General features: G+C 40.7%; 8 protein-coding genes across 8 annotated transcripts; 5 read left to right on the top strand and 3 right to left on the bottom strand.

Moving 5' to 3' along the window:
* Positions 1 to 1,445: 1,445 nt before the first annotated feature.
* Positions 1,446 to 1,995, bottom strand: BATDEDRAFT_90652 (uncharacterized protein; the record flags this gene model as incomplete). The annotated part of the gene is made up of 2 exons (XM_006680785.1): positions 1,446 to 1,838; positions 1,912 to 1,995. 2 exons carry the CDS (start codon positions 1,993 to 1,995, stop codon positions 1,446 to 1,448), a joined length of 477 nt encoding a protein of 158 aa, XP_006680848.1.
* Positions 1,996 to 2,784: 789 nt separating this feature from the next.
* On the top strand, positions 2,785 to 3,909 carry BATDEDRAFT_37231 (uncharacterized protein). The gene has a single exon (XM_006680741.1). It carries the CDS (start codon positions 2,890 to 2,892, stop codon positions 3,877 to 3,879), a length of 990 nt encoding a protein of 329 aa, XP_006680804.1. The 5' UTR covers positions 2,785 to 2,889; the 3' UTR covers positions 3,880 to 3,909.
* Positions 3,910 to 4,524: 615 nt separating this feature from the next.
* On the top strand, positions 4,525 to 6,080 carry BATDEDRAFT_90600 (uncharacterized protein; the record flags this gene model as incomplete). Its single annotated transcript, XM_006680856.1, has 2 exons — positions 4,525 to 5,460; positions 5,565 to 6,080. The coding sequence occupies 2 exons, from the start codon at positions 4,525 to 4,527 to the stop codon at positions 6,078 to 6,080; spliced, it is 1,452 nt and encodes a 483-aa protein (XP_006680919.1).
* Positions 6,081 to 7,432: 1,352 nt separating this feature from the next.
* On the top strand, positions 7,433 to 8,969 carry BATDEDRAFT_90385 (uncharacterized protein). Its single transcript, XM_006680855.1, has 2 exons — positions 7,433 to 7,632; positions 7,847 to 8,969. The coding sequence occupies exons 1-2, from the start codon at positions 7,584 to 7,586 to the stop codon at positions 8,863 to 8,865; spliced, it is 1,068 nt and encodes a 355-aa protein (XP_006680918.1). The 5' UTR covers positions 7,433 to 7,583; the 3' UTR covers positions 8,866 to 8,969.
* A 2,395-nt stretch (positions 8,970 to 11,364) lies between these two features.
* Positions 11,365 to 13,939, top strand: BATDEDRAFT_90384 (uncharacterized protein; the record flags this gene model as incomplete). The annotated part of the gene is made up of 2 exons (XM_006680854.1): positions 11,365 to 11,676; positions 12,025 to 13,939. The coding sequence occupies 2 exons, from the start codon at positions 11,365 to 11,367 to the stop codon at positions 13,459 to 13,461; spliced, it is 1,749 nt and encodes a 582-aa protein (XP_006680917.1). The 3' UTR covers positions 13,462 to 13,939.
* Positions 13,940 to 14,181: 242 nt separating this feature from the next.
* Positions 14,182 to 16,715, top strand: BATDEDRAFT_26482 (uncharacterized protein; the record flags this gene model as incomplete). Its single annotated transcript, XM_006680615.1, has 5 exons — positions 14,182 to 14,252; positions 14,491 to 14,819; positions 14,916 to 15,323; positions 15,424 to 16,547; positions 16,638 to 16,715. The coding sequence occupies 5 exons, from the start codon at positions 14,182 to 14,184 to the stop codon at positions 16,713 to 16,715; spliced, it is 2,010 nt and encodes a 669-aa protein (XP_006680678.1).
* Positions 16,716 to 16,998: 283 nt separating this feature from the next.
* Positions 16,999 to 18,755, bottom strand: BATDEDRAFT_33508 (uncharacterized protein). Its single transcript, XM_006680704.1, has 5 exons — positions 18,674 to 18,755; positions 18,314 to 18,490; positions 18,074 to 18,214; positions 17,396 to 17,843; positions 16,999 to 17,331 (listed from the first exon to the last, which is right to left on the bottom strand). The coding sequence occupies exons 1-5, from the start codon at positions 18,743 to 18,745 to the stop codon at positions 17,171 to 17,173; spliced, it is 999 nt and encodes a 332-aa protein (XP_006680767.1). The 5' UTR covers positions 18,746 to 18,755; the 3' UTR covers positions 16,999 to 17,170.
* On the bottom strand, positions 18,751 to 19,509 carry BATDEDRAFT_37227 (uncharacterized protein). Its single transcript, XM_006680740.1, has one exon. It carries the CDS (start codon positions 19,477 to 19,479, stop codon positions 18,907 to 18,909), a length of 573 nt encoding a protein of 190 aa, XP_006680803.1. The 5' UTR covers positions 19,480 to 19,509; the 3' UTR covers positions 18,751 to 18,906.
* Between the last annotated feature and the right edge of the window lie 32 nt (positions 19,510 to 19,541).

Below are 19,541 nucleotides of genomic sequence, written 5' to 3'. Positions count from 1 at the left end.
GTTTTTCCATAAACTGATCCGACCATACATCATAAGCAGCAGCAGCTTTTTTAAAATTTGCTAGACGGGATTTACGAAAAAACGAAATGCACAGATAGCATAAACCAACATAGGCGATTTTTTGAGTGTCAGTAAAAACACTTTGAATATTTGAAATGGTTTGTGATTTGGATGAGGTGATTCCTCGCTCATCGTCAGGTTTAAGAAACGTGTTTGGATGAAAGGTATTTTTAGGTGAAGACGAAGCAACTCTGCTGCCTCTTGAGCCTTGGTTTCGATGAGGTATATCTGGCTGGGGAACTGAAAGAGTACAAGTACCATCGCCAATACTACCCCGTGTATCAATTGAGTTGCTTCGGGTTGGATCTTCGGACATGGAAGAGCTCAAGTCGGACTCGCTCTGACGACTATACAGACCATGAGTGTGCATATCTGTACTGCTGAGACTTGCATTGATATCAAGGTGATCGGTGATATCAGCACTGTCGTGGTTGTTTGAAGGATCGGTTACTCCTATCAACTCAATGTGTCGTGGATGAGTCATTGCGGCAAGATCGACATCTTGGCCAGACTCGTATTTGTTCAAAATGTCCATAAACTACGTTTTGACGAATTAAAGGTTAAACAAGCCTGATAGTGGGATATTGTAGGTTCAAATTGGTAGGAAGCTCACCTCCATCAGAGTAGGAGTGGGTGGATGTATTCCCAAAATTGCACTAGAGCTCTGGTGGCGAGGAAGTGGAGTGATTGTAGCACCAGTGCCAGATAGACTGTTTCTGCTTGTATTGGAGTGTTTAGAAAAGCTACTAGTGCGAGTAGAATGGCCAGTATCGTCCTTGAGGTTTAAATCAGGAGATGTAGTTAGAATAGCCACAGCAGCCAAGGATGCATCAGCCCAAGGGTCATCATCGTCCTGGTTTTGGTAGCCCATTGACGAAAGACCGAGCTCAGTCTTACTGCTGGTATTCGCAGTGGTCATGGAATGATCCTTTCTACTAAGAGTTGGAGTGGCATCGAATGAGCCAAATCCCCATGGATCATCATGGTCTGCAGCAGCAGTTGCTGTAGATGCCTGAATGCACATGAGCAGATAAATAACAAACCCACATGGTCAGCAACGAATGCAACTGCCAACACTAGCCATCGACTCCATGCACATCAGTATCACACATACCCAGAGGTCAGTAACTGGACCAGATGCAGCTGGCATGTCTTGCCTATTATCAGCAACCATCTCATGGCCACTCTTGTCGTCGGAGGTGTGTTTTGACGACTGCATCTCCCTATAATAGGTGCTTGTCAGGCCAACTGGTTCGGTACAAGTTTCTTTTATTAGGGGTAACTCAACAAGCTCTGTTCTGTAACCACCTCATGACATATAGCCAATTCAACTCCCAACCAACACTACATGTCTGTCAACAGCGACTCAACTAAAACCTTGTACGTCACACCAGATCGATGCTCATATGGAAATGCGGCATACCCTCTTCGTCAAAGGGCTCGGGATCGTCAACCTTGTATCCTGCCTTTGAATAGAAATCCACCTTGTCATACTGAGAGTGGATCTGCAATCGATCAAATCCTTTGGATTTGGCATGCTCATGCACTGCCTGAACTAGTTTAAGACCTCCGCCCATTCCTCGTGCTGTTTCGAGAACACACAGTCGTCCTAGTGAGGGACATGGCTCTGTAGGAACCATTCGCACTGTGCCCATGGCACTCCCTGACACATTTGATGCAGTCGTACTGGATTCATGAGCACTTGTTTCCTCTGGTAATAATAACCAGTGTGTGCATTTTGGGTCGATTTCATCCACATCAATACTGGCATCAAAACCCTGTAATAAAGTTGATTCAGTATGATCGAATGAATTTCTGTTTAAATGCCAACAACTTCATTCTCAGTTATACCTGCTCAACAGCAAACACTAAATATCTGACTCGATGAGCCTCTTTCAACTCTTCGGGTGTAGTGACCAATTTGACGGTTGCCATTGAATTCCAATTTTAGTCGAGCAAAGCAACTCTACCATCGTATTCACGTAAAATGAATGATTATCAAATCCCTGTTTTGTTTTGGAACAATTGTTCTACAAACCGACTAGAGTTTCAATTCTTTAAATATGTCTGTCATGCAATGATTACAAAATCAAACTCTGTATAAACTGTTGGAATGTAGAGGTATTCAGGATTGCTCAATTATAAAAATTATAAAAATAAACGTAATAAGCCTGACTGTTAATAGAGAATGGCATTGGTCCTTTTATAGTTGATACAATGTGCGACTTGAGATACATCACTTGATCTGATCCCGTATTTGCAACGTGCTCTTGACATTACTCTCCAGTTTCAACACAACCAAAATGAGATCGGATGGCTAATTTAGAAAAAACTACAGCAAATATATAAAACATTGATCCTGTTGATAGAAATCGGATTGCTACAAATTTGTCAATTATTTTACTTGATTGTCAAAAAAGCATAGTGCCTGCTTTAAACTTGATCTGTATATATGCACAAATACTGTACAATAATTTATTCCAATAGAATGCTAAACACACATCAGAGTTAGCACTCGATATTGATTAAACTACAAACTGCTGAAATATTAAGCGCGTTCAACCCTGCAGATTGACTTGATTCAAATGCAATATTTGCAATGAGAGTTGGAAATTAAACAAGTGTGTAATGAACGAAACTGTGATGTGAACATTTGTTCAGTTTTTTATACAAAAATGATCGCAAAGATCATCAACTTTGTCGAGTTCAAACAATGCTGTTCGGTAAACCAACACCAATCGTTTCATGAAACTGCTTGTGCTTTGGCTCCCTTATTGTTTTCCATTTTGCGTGAATACGGCTATTATTGGATAGTTTATCACTGCTGATATGGCTGAATCCAATTCAGCTAGCAATTTCACTCATGAGACTGCTGTCAGTTGTATGCAACTGTCTCCTCTGGAACCAACTTCCGATTTGGACAACGACCAGCTACTTGGTTATAATACACAACAGCCACTGCACCAACATGTGTTTCTCAATCAAGCAACCTATTCCTTTTCCACATCCTCTACTCTCCGCATCTTGATATGCAGGATCGTCATTTCTATTTTCGGAATAGTCTTTACTGGCATTCGCATCACTCAGTTTTCTAGTTTATTGGAATACTGCATGTTCCTCACCAATTATGCTTGGATCGGCATGAACTTGTATTTTATTGTATCCAGCTATGCTTCTTACTTGGCATTAGTCTATCCGCCATCGACCTGTAGTATTGAAGCTGTTCATTACACTGCAAGCCAGAAAAGGCTTGCAAATATGCATCGTATTGCACTCGAGATTCTGCCTCGACTGTTCATGTGGTTGTATGTGGCTGCGCATACTATGAACTGGGTTGTTCCTCCTGTGTATTGGATTGTGCTGCGACAAGATTTTAGTCAACCCGAATTTACCAGATGGATCATTGCTACTACTATTATGGAGCACACTCTTGGACTGCTATTTTTGCTGATTGACATGTTTGCGAATCGTATCAAAGTTTCAATTCGGGACGCAGTCTCTCCGATATTATTTGGTGCACTCTATATAGTTTGGGTTTGGATCTATCACTACATATTGAACCTGGAATGGCCATACTTTTTTATGGACACCTTTTTTAACATCACTGAACATACTGGAATGGCTGTTGTTGGGATTATTTCTATGGGAGTCATCATTTTGGTTGTGGTTGCATATATCAAACTAGTGCATCTGATACGTGATTGGGCATTGAAGGACCTATCACCCTTGACTCAGCTCTGTGATTGCAAAAATGATGATGACGAAGAGCGAGACACTCATTTACGCCGTGTGGGCGGTTCTTTTGCTGATGGGAGCTAGGAGAATAAAATTGGTTTTGATTTTTGGATTAATCCCAACATGCTGACCATACTTTTATCATGTACACACTTGTTCGATGGGTTTGGATAAAACTGTTTAATTTGGAAATTTTTGGACTCGAAGCAGCAATACAAATGCACGGTTTGCTCAAGTTGGCAGCATAAATATCTAATGTGCTTGAACTCATTGTTGGAGTTGAAATAGGCTCTGGAGCAAATGGCTTCACCCTATCAAGCTCTATCGTGTACGAGTTGTGGCACCGCGTTCTGATGACTGGCCCACTTTGTGGTCCGAATATTCCAATCCAAGCTATTCGCCTGCTTGAACTTTTATCATTATGGCTTGCTGATCTGTCACAATTGACCACTAGAATGTCACACAAATGCACCTTTGACTTTTAGATATATAATAAAACTTGACGTCCCTTTTTTTTCAAAACACAGTTCATTCGTCGCCCTTTCAGCCTATTTTATAGAAGACACACTGTCATTCAACTAGAATATATTTTGTGTTTGTGGATCAATCCTTTATACACCTCTAGTATCATCAACTTTGCTTGCTCTGGTACCTTGGTTTTTGATTTTTGATTTCAAGTTCTGCAATTAGATAGAAGCTACTTTAGGTCAAAGTAGCCCAGTAGAATAGATGGCAGATACACCGCTTCCATCGTCACATGTAGAGTTGTCGCCCTTATTTGAAGAGTCGGACAGTCCCATATCGTACAAAGTCAATATTGTAGGCTCGATTGGCAATGTGAACTGTTCTAACAAGCCAGCCGACAGAGACACTATCATCTCCAATCGATCGCTTACTCAGTCGAACCGAGACACTATCCTCTATATCGACAAAATCAATACTTTTGTGGATAGAGTTTCCGAGGATGGAGCAGTCGAGCCTATTAAAAAAAGCAAATTGAGCGTGTCGTTTGTCGAGCCATTGTTGAGCTCTCATCAATCTGCTGATGCCATGATTCAAGACTGTCATAAAACCAATATCGATGTGCCCTTGTCCGACCCAATAGACAATATCTCTGCTTCTTCTGATATGATTCTACCAGCACATGATGATCATAGGAATACAGCGCCGATTTCATCACCCGCACCAGCACGATTTTCCACGCATGCACAACTGCATCAGTTGAAAAGTCAAAAAACTGTACCTCAGAATCCAACAAGAGCCTCAGTGATTACTCCAAATTCAACAGCTGTTGCTGTGCCAGCAGCAGCACTTTCTCCACCTACAAAACATACTTTTACTTCCAATTTATCTCCTGTGTATTGCAGCCAGTCAACGCTTTATCCCGAGTCCGACATAAGCTATAAACTCGAATCTAGAGAGTCGGCTCTTGTTGAACGCAAGACAAACACGTTTGATTTTTTGTTTCATCGGGAAACTCCACCATCAGTGCTTCGATGTTTATCGGCAAAGTCTGCATTGATTCCAAGTAAAACTTTGCTCATCATCCGAGTGGTTATGCTTATATACTCTACATGCATTATTGTGTGGCGCCTTACCGTTAGTCCTAAATTTCTGTATTACCTCAGCAACTGGTCTTGGGTTTTTTTATGGTTGTATCTCACGGTAGGTCTATTGTATCGTTGAATATGCAATGTCAATTGGTCCAGTATATCCAAATCATTTACTAAATTATGCCATTTGTAATTGATTATGTAATACCACTTTAGGCTGCTGTAGCACATAATTTTCTTTATTATAACCGCAGATTAATGCCAGGTTGTCTATTAGATCGCGCTATGCCGTATCTTTTTGCAAACTCTGTGACACTTATTATTATTACTGTATCAGTATTCTGGGCTCTTCTCAACCATAAAGTATCTGAACAAAACAGCTCAGTAGAAAAATTCAGCGTGATCAACACCCACATCACAGCTCTTGTTGTTGTTCTAGTCGATCTGATTCTTACCCGAACCATTGTCTATCCTCGCCATGTAGTAGCGCCGATTGTTTGCATTGTTTCTTATATTGTCATGGTATTGCTGGTAAACTGGAGTTTTGAACTGCCTTTTCCGTACCCATTCTTTTCCGAAGTTGTTCACTATGGAACTGTTATGCCAATTCTAGCTGTTATACTTTCCACCGCTGCTTTCTTTATGATCCCATTTTTCCTGTGTCGTACTCGAGATTGGCTTTTTAAAGACATGGTTGCCAATGCTAGGATAAACAGTGTTGCCACAATCTAAAAGGTACACTGATATTGGAATGGATCGCCAAGCTAGATATAATAAACAGTTAATCCCATGGAATGATCTGTGCCAAATTGTGAATTTGAATCACTAACGGTTATTGGCAAAAAAATAAAGAAGCAATTGTCAGTAACCATCATCAGTTTATATCTTGTATAGAGACGTTGGGTCTACACACAGTCATGCCATTAAAAATGCTCTGTTCTAAAATTTCGGATACATCTGCAATCTAGCTCAAGAAAACAAAGTTGCGTGTCTTGGAAATGTGACTACTATCTTCATATCAATCACCAAAAGAACCTGTAGTATGGTGAAAATTATGTCATGAGACTGGCGGTTTATTATTATTTTGAACTCGGTGATTCATTTTACGTGAATGCAGTTGTACTGTTGGAAAGGCGCTCGATCAAAGCAGTTTAATATGCTGACGATATTTATTTTGACTGTCCATGCTGTAGGTAAAAATGACGCAATTGATTGCGCTATGGTTGAATCAAGCGCAATTGCTTTGATGGACTGTTGATATTTATAATTTGGGACTTGAGAGCTACTCGGAGGTGAATTCTCCGAAACTAGTAAATAGTCGCCACTAACACAACTTTTTGGCGTCTGGTTTGTGCCACCACCGTTTGACAACCAAGTCTTTCAATTATTATTTTTTAAAAAGCATCTCACTTTTTCAATCACATTTGGATTGATTTGTATACACCACCAATATACCATAACCTTTAATTCTGCATTGCTTTGTCTTTTTACCCCCTGTTTAGTGATTCAAAAGCAATTTCGTACTGACATCAATTCATTTGACCTTGCCTGCTTGCTGTATATCAATAAGAGAAAAAGTCGGCTTTGGCGCTTAATTTACTCGAGATTTATTTCCACTTGACAGGATTTATTCTTATACCAAAAATCTAGTTTAAACTTTTCATTCATTCTACGCAACTAAAGCACTGCTGATTAACTGAACCAAAATACATACCGAACAAGCTGAATTGATCGTTGAAGACACATTCAACTCAAGCTCAGTTTGATCAACGCTGCATTTGTACATCTAGTATCATATATTCGGCACTGTTATTTTGCTGCAGCTCATTGTATAGCGCCAAGTTTGTCTCGCATTAATGACCAACATTCATCCTTCAGAACTGGCAATCCTATCCAATGTTACTCGGTTTTCAGCATCCCTGTCAATTTTGGGCACTATTGTCATGATTTCTGTAAGTTTATATTCTACAATGTCTGCTGTACCAATACGGATAGGACTGGATTCAGTTGATCCTGACACCTCAATTCACCTATTTTGATATGCTTGCCTTGACGTGATTTGACTGACAGTTTATTGTTTCAAAATGCAACTCATGACAAATGTTATTTTACTACGCATCTTGCCATTGACTTTGTTCCAAACTTGTACATGGACTACACCATGCATTTTCAACTTGTGGATTGTTCATATCACAACAGCTTCGAATATTCCGACCCAAGCTCTTTGCAAACACAATGGGAAGCCTTGTATTGGCACTGGCTGTTGCTGACGGGTTTGATTGTTGTAAGTTGGTTTATTTGTGCTGCTTTTTATTGGACCTGATCCACACCTGCTACTTCAAAGTTTATAGATTGTGGCACATCGGCAGAAATCGCGCCTTTGACCTTTCATATTGGGCTGATGGCCACTGATCAGGATTATTGCATTCAGCATCACTGGTTATGATATTGGGTTGCTGACTATTGAATTTATCCTGCATTTGTAAACTCATTAATAGTGGCTAGATTTGCTGCACGATGGGCGATTGATCGTGGCATCAACTCCACTTGGTGTCAACTTCAAGCATTCATGATTCAAGAATTCTCGCCAGCATCTGCCAACATCTGCTTATTAATGTCGCTTACCATGGTGTATATTGTTCATTTTAACGGCTCAGCAAAGACCTTGGAGCTTATGCAGCCCTATCTCATTGTTCTATGTTTTATAGTAGCACTACCTTTAGCATTGACGATTCTTGTGTATTCACCAACATCCATTTCAAATAATCTTGTCGGAGATGCAGATTCGTATTGCTGGATTTCTGCAGATCATAAACAGTATCGCATCTGGTTTTTATACCTGGAGGTTTGGGCTGTATTCGTAGGTGCTATTATCGCCTATGGAGCAACGTGGCTTCGCATTACTGGCTTGATGAAACAGCTTAATCTGCCAAACAGAAACCCTATAAAAGGACTCATTCGCATGTCTGTTACCTCAACTGTGGCCCAACCTCAATCAGAAAAATATCAGACAGTATTAGTGAGGCGTATGATGCTGTTTGTGATTGCCTTTATGGTGATTTGGACTCCAGCAACAGTGAATAGAATTCACCAATTTGTGACTGGGGATTATGTGTTTACTTTGGGCGTGATTCAGGCAATCTGCAACTCGCTTGGTGGATTCATCAACTGTATTATTTTTATTCTGTGCTGTCAGGGGAGAAGCCAAAGTACTTTTATTGCTTCACCAAGTCTAAGTGGTAGCCATGGAAACAGTGCCAATACTATGTCGCTATCCCCAACAAAAAGTCTGGATGGAAGTGGTAGGATGGCTAATGGATATTACTCTTCACCGCCACTGCGTGAATCTATCAGTACTATTGATGGACACACACCGCCAAGTGTATTGCCTGCAGCACATGTGTCTTACGGAGAGCCAATTCAATTAGCCAACACATATTCCAACACGAGTAGTACGTCTGGGTTGATAATTCTCAGTGACGATTCGTGGACTCACAAAGATTCCAATCCAGCTTGAATGATTCTACGTTGAATATTGGTTTATTTAGCATTTACAACCGTATATCCCGTGCCAGTTGAGCATTTAGATTGCAATTCACGTAAAATGAAACCCTTTTCTGTATTTGTCTCGCAGTCTTATTTTTCCAGGAAGATACAATGGTTAGATATTCATTGTACAAAGACTCTGTTGTATCCTAAAACTTTACATGTTTGTGATCTAGTTCAAAAGAACAAAGATTAAATGTCGGATCAGTGGGGTTTAACAACTTCAAAAGATACGATACTGCTCGGTATGATTGGTACAATCAAGCATGAGACTATCATGTATTTTGATTTGGTGACTCATTTCACGCGAATATGGCTGTATACCAGTTCAAATATCATTTTGTCGTACTTGGTTCTATGTATCGAGTCTGTTTGAAACTCGATTGTGTTCATATCGGCTATAAAAACTAACCAACTATCCCGTTACGGTGCATAAACTCGATGGATTGCCATATGCCAAACTACTAGCCAACAAAACTGTTTGATTAGAACAGGAATCTAAAAATCTCCTATATAAATACTTGATCTCGCCATTGTTTTAGTATTCAACTCTGAGACTATGCCAAGAGGTGATTTGGGACTGAAAAGACTCGATATAGTTTTTCATGAGGGAAATGTAATTTACAGTCGTATTCACGTAAAACGCAACGCTAACAAGAACTGAATGAGTGCATCTGTTTCAACGAGTCCCACACTTGCTCAATCTACAACTCGATCATTATGACATTGGATAACTGACATGGAAACAACAGTTGCATTCCCGAGACGTGCAATCTTTGGTTTCTTGAACTATAACGCAAACATACGAGTTTTCAAGATGCAGGGGTTTATACAAAGTTTGTCACTATCAGAGCAGTCAGACTTGAAATCTGGATTGCAATGTATGAATTTGGATAACATGCAATATATGGCTATGCTAAAAGAAAAGAAAGGGATAGTCCCAGTTCAAAACTATTGTGTGCTTCGTACGATGGACGCTGTGTTCAAAGGTTGATTAAAGGAGCTGTGAATGCTTTGATATTCCAGGATTGTGAGCATCAAGACATTCCCTAGTGCATTCGACTCTAGACAATATACCATTTTACAAGGTTAAAACTTCACTGATTAAACATGGGTTTTTAGCTGTTTGACACATGGCAATATTGTGAGGCCTAGTTGGATTACACAACTCTATACTGTTCATTCCCAAATCCTGCCAGCAGCCACTTTAATAAAAAATGGGGGTTATAGCATGCGATTTCAGACATTGAGAATGACAATTGAAAAAACCTATTTATAATAAAAGTACAACGAATATTTAATCATTGTTTCAAAGCAAAGTTGCTGCGAGATAAAGTTACATTGTACGTGAATATGGCCGTAACACTGCAAAACAGAAAAAAATGAATTATAAACGAGCCAGGTTCACACGACACGCTAATTTTCTGTATTTACCCAGCTATTCAACAAATTTTACAACCAACCTACAACTCGCCAACCATGATGCCGGGTGTTGCCTCTATGGCATCGCTGCAGGTCAGTCCAAACATCTATGATACTATTCTGGATTATTTCTGTTTACTTTGATGCTGTTGGATAGTTATCCGACACTTTTCTTATTCAACAACTGAGCAACCGTGCCATTATTTGGCAGGCAGTTTTCTTTTGGCTTGGATATGTTCTGCCTTTGGAACATATGCCTGAATAGGGCAGATGCAATGAGTGTGTTGGTATACATCAGTGTTTATGGACAGACTTTGGATAGCATTTATCTGGTGCTTTCCATATCTATTGATTGGGAGTAGCTCAAGATAATACGCAATGCTCCAAAACTGACAAGTCGAATTTGCAATATTGTTGGTCAAGTGAGACCGGCTCGGAAAAAGCGAATCCGAGAAACTCATTTTGATCATTCAGCCAGTTTATATTTTACCAACCAGTCCTTGGCACATTGACCCATGTGGTATATGTACTACTGCCAGCCTGAATAGGTCAAGTCCATCTATACCCAACACCTGCACTGCAGATTGCTTGACAGCATCGATGGAATGCAAGTGGGATTGAGGGAAGGACTTTCAGCAGTTGGTCACATGAAGCCATGGTTGGGGCACTTGCAAAAATGACCTACACAGCCATTCTAGACTTGTTTGACCGCTTGCTTGTTTGCTTGCACTTTGTGCAGTCATCATTAGTATGACTGCACCAACTCGTCAATACAGCCAACTAGCCAATACAGCCATGCTGATCTTCAACTCTTGTTACCAGTCACTAACACGCCTTTTGAATTCATTGTTTCCGCTCTTGTAATCTGCACGTGATTTGCCATTGCTGCGTGTCGTCTTTTAAACCGTTTCTAATTCAAATACTCCGCTCCAACTCTTGCGGACATCTATTGCAACTGCTATCCATTTGCTATCCATATTTTGTATCTGTGTCACTCTGCTGTCCATCAATACCCCTCTCTTTGCGTGACTCTGTTATCTTTCTGTCCATGCCATCCACCAATGCCATGTCGGTCCTGCACCAACACCATTTGCCCCTTGAACCCACTGCTATTCTTCAACAACAAATGCTGTCCATGACTATGCATGCCTTTAATATGCAACAACAGTCTCAGCAGCAACAGCTGTCTCAGTCCTCTGAAGAAATCACTACCATTTTTGTCGTTGGCTTTCCAGAGGATATGAGCGACAGAGAGTTTCAAAATATGTTTATTTTCTCTACTGGTTTTGAAGCTGCTGCTCTCAAGGTTCCCATGCCAGGGGAGTTGGACGAACAGACGGGCCAACTTAAACGTCAAATTGTAAGTCTTGTCTGGTCATTGTGTTTTCAGTCTCGTTGATCTACATGCCCTTTTCCATCTGCTACATTGCTTTGGTTCAAATCATTATCTTTACCCATTCCAACAGCACCTGCTGAGATTGGTATATATTTGGCGTAGCCCTTGATGGTTAATCTTGTTTGGTGGTATATATTGCAGCCAATTACAGTTTTCATAATCGACTTTTTGTGCTTTTGTTTGTATTGATTTCAATGCTTTTTGCCAACCGAAATTAAGTTTGCTGTGGGGATTGTTTACATTCAATTTGTTACCCATCGTCTTTGGCTTGACCGATTCAGCATGTAACTAACCTGATTATCAATCCCATAGATTGGATTTGCCAAGTTTCGTACTCGCAGCGAGGCAGTCAAAGCTCGTGATGTTCTCAATGGTCGACGCATTGATGTAGATCGTGGTGCAATTTTGAAGGCCGAGATTGCAAAAAAGAATCTCAAAAACTTTACCACCAAACGTCAGCCAAGTCTACTAGACACTGCCATGTTTGCTGCATTTGGTCCCAGTTTGTCCCATCAAGGCCCGCTTTTGTCTGCTGATGCTTTAGGCAGTCTTGCCATCCACGATCTGCCGCTTAGCACTAGCCAAAACAACAGCAATGGCTCTAATCTTGCTTCCAGTGGTCTGATGAGCATCTCCGAAGCAAACGCATCTCGTTTTGATCTTGGACTGCTTTCCAGCAATGGCAACACCAGTAACAGTTTTGCCAGCGGTGCCAGCAACAGCAGTGACGACTCCTCTGCACAGTGTCCCGTTGGAATTAGCATCAATGGTGCTCGTCGATCTTCTGCTGCTATGGCTGCTTCACTCAGTACCGATGATAAAATGTCTCCCTTTCCCGACATCTTTGATGTTACTACTCGTGCCAGCTTTTTGGGATCTCTCACTACTCCTTCAACAACTCACAACAACAATAGCAACACATCTCTCTCTAATCATATCTCGCATTCTTACCAGTCATCATTTCCTATTGACGTGCCTTGCGACTATAACGATGCATTTGATCATGCTCCTGCCACTTCATCCTCGCTGTTTGGCACATCTGCATCATCTGCCTTTATTGGTGAGCGCGGGTTTAATTCTGCTCTGTACAACAGCGATAGTCTGCTCACTGGCCGTTTCCAAAATTTTCATCTTGGTGATGGTCTTGGTAACAATCATAATAATGGCAATAGCATGATAAATGGCATTGGCAATTATGCCATTCATTCCTCGGATCGTACTGCTGGAGCGAATGGAAACCAGTCACAATACAGTTACTCTAGCAGCTTTCCTGGCACTACCATGGCGACCAATAATGCTGGAGCCATTCCTTTTATTTCCGGCATGGATCAAAATCCACCCTGTAACACTTTGTATGTTGGCAATCTTCCTCATGACGCATTAGAGGAAGAACTGCGCCAGATATTTACTGTTCAATCAGGTTTTAAGCGTCTTTGTTTCCGCACCCGTGCCAATGGTCCCATGTGCTTTGTAGAGTTTGAAAGTGTCGACTACGCAACTGCTGCTCTGTTCCAACTGTACGGCAATCATCTGTCCAACTCTACCAAAGGCGGCATTCGTCTTAGCTACTCCAAAAACCCGCTCGGCGTTCGCCAGAACCGCTCTGCAGTTGTTCCTGGCATGATGGGTGCTGGAATTGGAGGACTAGGCGGTTATATCCCATCCACACTTTCCACTGCCATGCCTACTCCCATTCCTGCTATTTCCAGTGGCGGTATGACCATGCAGGATTTTCGTCATGTACATTGATCCTTTTATTAATTAGCTTATTACTGTCTTTCCTAATTTCAACAAGTAGCGATCGAGTTGATTCATTAAGCATTTGTTTTCTTATATCTTTTGTTACTTGGCTCTTATCTTTTATTCTTGGTACTGTTGTTGGTCAACATATAACTATTATCGTATTTTAAAAATTCACGTCTTATTTTTCATTTTTGCAAGTCCTCGAGTCTGCTCTACATCTTTTCCTTTATCGGGCAGCGTGCACCCATTCCAACCATATATTCATTACCCATCCTCTATTTTCATTCACTATTTCAAATATAATGTGGTCACGGTTGGAACGGTTTTTCCAACCTACCAAACTCATTCGTTTTTCAACTGCAAGAACAAGACCGCCTTTAAACAAATCGTCATTTACAGCCGTATTCACGTAAAATGAAACATTTTTCTGTATTGATCTTGCATTGACTGCCTTTATTTTGGAATAAATAATGGTTAAACATTCAATGTTGTTGGAAATTGGTTACTTGATGCATAGTTTCAATTTCTATTCCAAAATTCGGATACTTTTATCAATGCGACTGTGAACATGTGTTTTGCCACTACTTGAAGCCAACTTCATGAGTTGATCATAAGCGACACGCTGTCCAGTTGCAATCTAAATCGTCTGTAGACAAGTCACGAGATGAAGGTTTGCACAAAAATAAAGAAATTGGTTTGTTGTACTGTATCTGGACAAGATTAACAATGGCTGCTCCTGAAGACTCTGTTCCCAGCACAAATAATTCTGCTGTCATGCCTTCCAGCAGAAATACCATGTAAGCAGTATACTGTGGTTTTGTTATCGAGGGTTTAACTGCATTGCTTTGGTTCAGAATTCCTTTTTGGCTGAGGACTGCCATGACAAGGGATGAACTAGACTTGTGAAGAGTATCCGTTATCGAACTTTAGAAGCAAACTATTGACCGAATCAATTACCCATTATGTTTCTGGTTGATAACTTTTGGAATCTCAACCCAACTTAATGTATTAAATTCTAACCAATGTCTAATTTAGTGTTCGTCTTGAATCACTCAATCACACTTTTACAACAAAAATGCTTACCTTGACGCAATCCCAACCTATAAAAATTGGTCGAAAAGTGAATCCAAGGATCCTTGCTGAGCCAACCAATGGCATCTTTGATGCCAAAGTTCTATCCCGTGTCCATGCAGAAATACTATTTGAAAACAGCACAGTCTATATTCGTGATTTAAAATCTAGCAATGGTACTTTTATTAACGGCACTCGGTTGAGCGAAGAAGGTGTTACCAGTGCATTGTTTGAGTTACACAATGATGACCAATTAGAGTTTGGTATTGATATTGTTGATGACGATGGTGTTAGTGAGTACATGATTGCTGTTGAATTAAATCGACTTGATCTAATGGTTGACAGGTTTAGATGATTCGAAAATTTAACTTGAAATGGTTTATTGTTAGCGATCGTTTACAAAAAAGTGTCGTGCAAAGTATCCATTTTAGATGCAGCTGAAGCTATTTCTTGGGCACTCATGTCCAATACCTCTCTTGGAGCAAACAAAAACACCACCATGACTTCGTTTGATCAAGCCCAGTTTCAATCCACTCAGAACCAGCACGATCAGCAAGATCAACATGCTCGTTTTGTCAGTGCCAAGGTCGTTGCTGAAGCCCATACCATTCTTGATAATGAGATTCGTGTGGCTTCCAATGCGGCCAATGTTTTAAAACACATTCGTAAATCTTTTGAACTGATTGAAGAACAAGCCTTGACTCAACCTGAACATAGGACCTTGATGGCCGAGGGACATGAATCAGGTGGCATCTCTCAGCTTTTGACTGCTGCCAATACCCAAGAGATTATTTCAGGTAGGATTATGTATAATTGTGCTATATAAAAATCAAACTGTTCAAGCATTTTGACCCTGCTTACATGATACTAATCTTTACCAAATAAATCTTGGGATAGCCAAAAAAGACATTGCGATATCGAAATCTATGGCCTTGAGCTCAGAACACATACAATCCCAACTTTCACCAGAGTATATCAAACAAGTGGATGACATTGCGACAAAACACGATGTACTTGCTGCCAAAGTATCGAAACTCGATGCAGATACGAAATTGCACGATGCAAAGTTGACCAAAGTACAGGAATCAGTTGCTGAAATTTCGCAGCGTTCATTTACAACGTCCACTTCAATTGATACACTTGTAGCTGCTTTAGCTGAAGCCGATACACCTGATGCGACAGTCTCTGATGCGGCAGCTGCATTAACAACATGCATAAAAAACACCAGTCTAGCATTGGCGAAAATTACGGCTGTAGATGAGCGTCTAGATTATACAACAACCCTTTTCAAGGACACACAATTGAATGCATTTACTCGCATGCAGCATCAACTGGATGAGTTTCGTTTAGAAGCAAATGGCATAGTAACTGCGTCGACACATCAAACAACCAAAGAGTTGGCGGAAGTGAAAACCAAATTGCAAAGCGAGATAAAAACCTTGAATTCTGGTACATTGAAGCGATTGGAGGGATTAGATAAAGCCATATCCAACATCAAGGAGCACACACGACTACAACACACCGAGTCTGAGCGTGTTCAAGCTATCGTAGATTCAGCCAAAAAAGAAGTGGGTGAGGTGATCAAGATGGAAAAAGGATTTGACACCAGATTGGGTGGAGTTGTTGACGACATGGATGAGATGCGTGCATTAATCTCTTCACTTAGAAAAGAAATCGAACAGATGAAGAAATCTGTTGAAACAGCTTCTACTGTAGCTGCCAGTGCTCGTGAACGAGCTGAGCGAGCTGAAAAATTGCTCAACGCTAATTATGCTGTAGGCGAACATGGTTTAACCAATGCTATACCGAATGAAATCAGCACGCCCAGCCAAGAAAGTAGATCAGGCATCATTACACAGCGTAGACGAAAATATAAATCTCATGATGATTTGAAGGAATGTGCTGAATTAAAGCCAGCCAAAACTAATGGATCGGATGACAAGTCTTTTGTAAAACGTAAAGATATCTCGGTAAAAACAAGTAGTGGTGCGACATCCTTTCATGCACATTCCTCACTCAAGGTAAAATGCATACATATTGACATACCGAATAGTATACACTTTTTATTGACTTGATTACTCATGGTGTGAATGTATTGTGATACGTAATAGACATTTGGATTTGCAATGGTGTATGCAGTACTTGGCGCTGCCTGCTTTTATATCGCAATGCAACTTGTTACATCTTGACTCAACCACCATATATGCTTACATTTTAAAACAATGATCCAACTACAGACTCTGAAGCTTTTGTGGTGTAGATGTTTATTTTATCACTTTCACATCATTACAAACCCAATTAAGGGGTTGAGATGTTCTTCATTTTAAATCTGGTCTTCAATGGACACGGGCTAAAGATGACACATACTGATAGTTTAAACTTGGTGTGCTCTATTTTAAAGATATGTAGTCCAAAACATCAAAAAAGATCCAAACCCAATCATTTAATTTTTAATGACTGCAAAGATAAAAAGAATAGACATAAAATCAGAGTTTAATCAGCTTTTTAAAAAGTCGGTCTCCAAAACGATAAAATTAAGGCAGCTACAAAATAAGAGCCTTGACAAGGCGACAGATGTTTCATGAATATGGAATGTATGTGTGCAAGAGCCATGGTAAATCATTTATCTTTGTTTAAAAGGGGGTTAGAGAATTTGCAAGTAATTGCTGGGTGCAATGCCATCCATTTTGGATCCATTTTCCAAGGTTTTGGTGACTCGCCACCATTTGCCCTTGGTTTCAATAATTGTCAGGATTTCTCCCTTGACAAACGAGATTTCGGCAGGATCACTAGCATTTGCAGTGTCTACAAACGCATTACAAGAGTTAGTTGATGGTTGGTATACAAACAGGATTAAAGATTGACTTACATGCATAGAGCGCTTTGACTTGTCGTCCGGTATTCAGTTCATTAGAGATTGCAGAACTTGGCGCAGCGGAAGATTTGAAGGCAAGCGATCCAGGAGTAGCAGTGGCCGCAGGCATAGCGGGAGACTGTCCACCTATGGTATTGTTCTGAGTTACAACGGCTGTATTTGAAGTGAGCATGTTAGCGCGACTTGTGGGAGCAGGCGCCATGCCTATTGGAACTGCACTAGAAATAAGCGACTGACTAGGATTTGAAGTTGTAGGTTGCTCAGACTGGGTAGGCTTTGTAGGAGCGTTAAAGTTCATTGTTGGGAGAGCAAATCCAGCACTTCTTGGAGCAGCACTAGAAATCGGTGGACCATATGTACTGTTTCTGGGCTTGATATATCCAGAATCTTGATTGTCAAAAATGGTTTCCCATTCAATACCATAATAGCACAAGAGTATAGCCTAAAGTTGAATTGCATACATTAAATGATTAAAACGATAAACTGACATGTAGATTCATGGTGCATAGGTGTATGCATGCATTGCATAAAACGGCATTTGAACACATCAAAGCTACAGCTTAGCAATTGCTTGATGAGTTTGATTTCATCCGAACATGAAAAACCAAACTATTTGGTGCAAGTGCTTCAAGTGAGGATTGAATACTAGTAGTCACACCAGTGCAGACTTACAAAGGATGCAGTAAGGAAAAAAGTACCGGCAGCCCTGACATTGGCAGCAGAAGCAATACTACTAGTAAATTGAGCTTCCAGAATAGCCAAGTCCATACCCAAAAATAGCGTCACAAGAGAGAGGGACAAAAAGCCCGAAACCTAGTCATAGCAAAGCGTTAATGTTGCTTTAGATGGAATTTCAAGCAGCAATAGTACGATTTAATAGTACCGATCGTCATTGAGATTGGTACAACTTACAGCTACTCGAGTAGGACGGACAGTGCGAGTGAAAATGGTGGCAGAAACTGCTAGCAGCACAAACAGATGCAAGAAGGTATAAAACCAATTGATTCGATTGCGCTTGACATCATTGGCAAACGGAGCAATGGTAGTACCAATCAGACACAGACCAATAAACGACATAAACCATCCAAACTATAATGGGATAGAAGAGTTGGTACGAGTATCAATGGTTAGTGTGGATTCGTTACTAGAGTACAAGAATGAGGCGTTAAAGATTGCAGCATGAGTGGTGCGACAATGAAGCCCTTAATGTTGTACTGCTAGTAGCATTGGTAGCCAGCAGTACGAACAGCCTATTCGGCATTAATTACTTACCAATCCAACTAGAACAGCGATGGCTGCATACAGGTGATCCCTCAAACATCCAACATCAAAGGCAATTTTCATTTTAAAGGCCTGCGAATTGTAATTTTTAATAAAATCAAAGTAAAGTTTCAAACCGAATGCAAGTCTAAAGTTGCATTGGCTTAGCAACCTCCACCCACTCTATTTTCTATTCGTTGATGCAAAGCGTTTTTATTTGATTGGGTATTGCAAGCTGAGTTGGCTCAGATAATAGGAATGTCCACCGAGTTTGCACTGGGTTCTTTGGGTATTTCAACAGTTAGCACTCCATCTTTTAGGCCTGCCTTGAGCTTTGTTGGGTCAATCTTGACTCCAAATGAAATGGATCGTTGAAAGGTTCCATACATGCGCTCACTGGGTTGCGCCTTTGGATCTCGAGCAATAACAGCAGAATCTGTTGATTCAGTTCCAGTAACATTAGCAGGCTCAGTGCCATTGTTGGAAGATACCGATCCGCCTATCACTAGAGTGTCCCCATTCTCGACTCGACAGACGAGCGACTCGCGCGGGACTCCTGGTATTTCAGCGCTGACCAGATAAGACGATTCTGTTTCCTCGACATCCATTAGTGGATGACGCATGGCTTGACGATCAAAAGGAGGAAACGACAGAGTAAACGGGTCAGGAAACATATAAGGATGAGTCAGTGGGAACATATGGCGGGAAAAGGGATGATGAGTTAAATAGGAAGGACCATGAAATGGTGTAGAGAGTCTGTTGGACATGGGATCCATTAGACTTCTAGCTTCAGGAAACACTCGAAATAGAGAAGACATGTTGCTTGAGTATAAGAAATTGCAGTTGATATTGTATAGTCGAGCGCTCATGCGTTCAATAG

Source organism: Batrachochytrium dendrobatidis, assembly GCF_000203795.2.
Source record: "Batrachochytrium dendrobatidis JAM81 unplaced genomic scaffold BATDEscaffold_10, whole genome shotgun sequence".
NCBI lineage: Eukaryota > Fungi > Chytridiomycota > Chytridiomycetes > Rhizophydiales > Batrachochytrium > Batrachochytrium dendrobatidis.
This window is presented reverse-complemented; position numbering and strand designations above follow the sequence as displayed.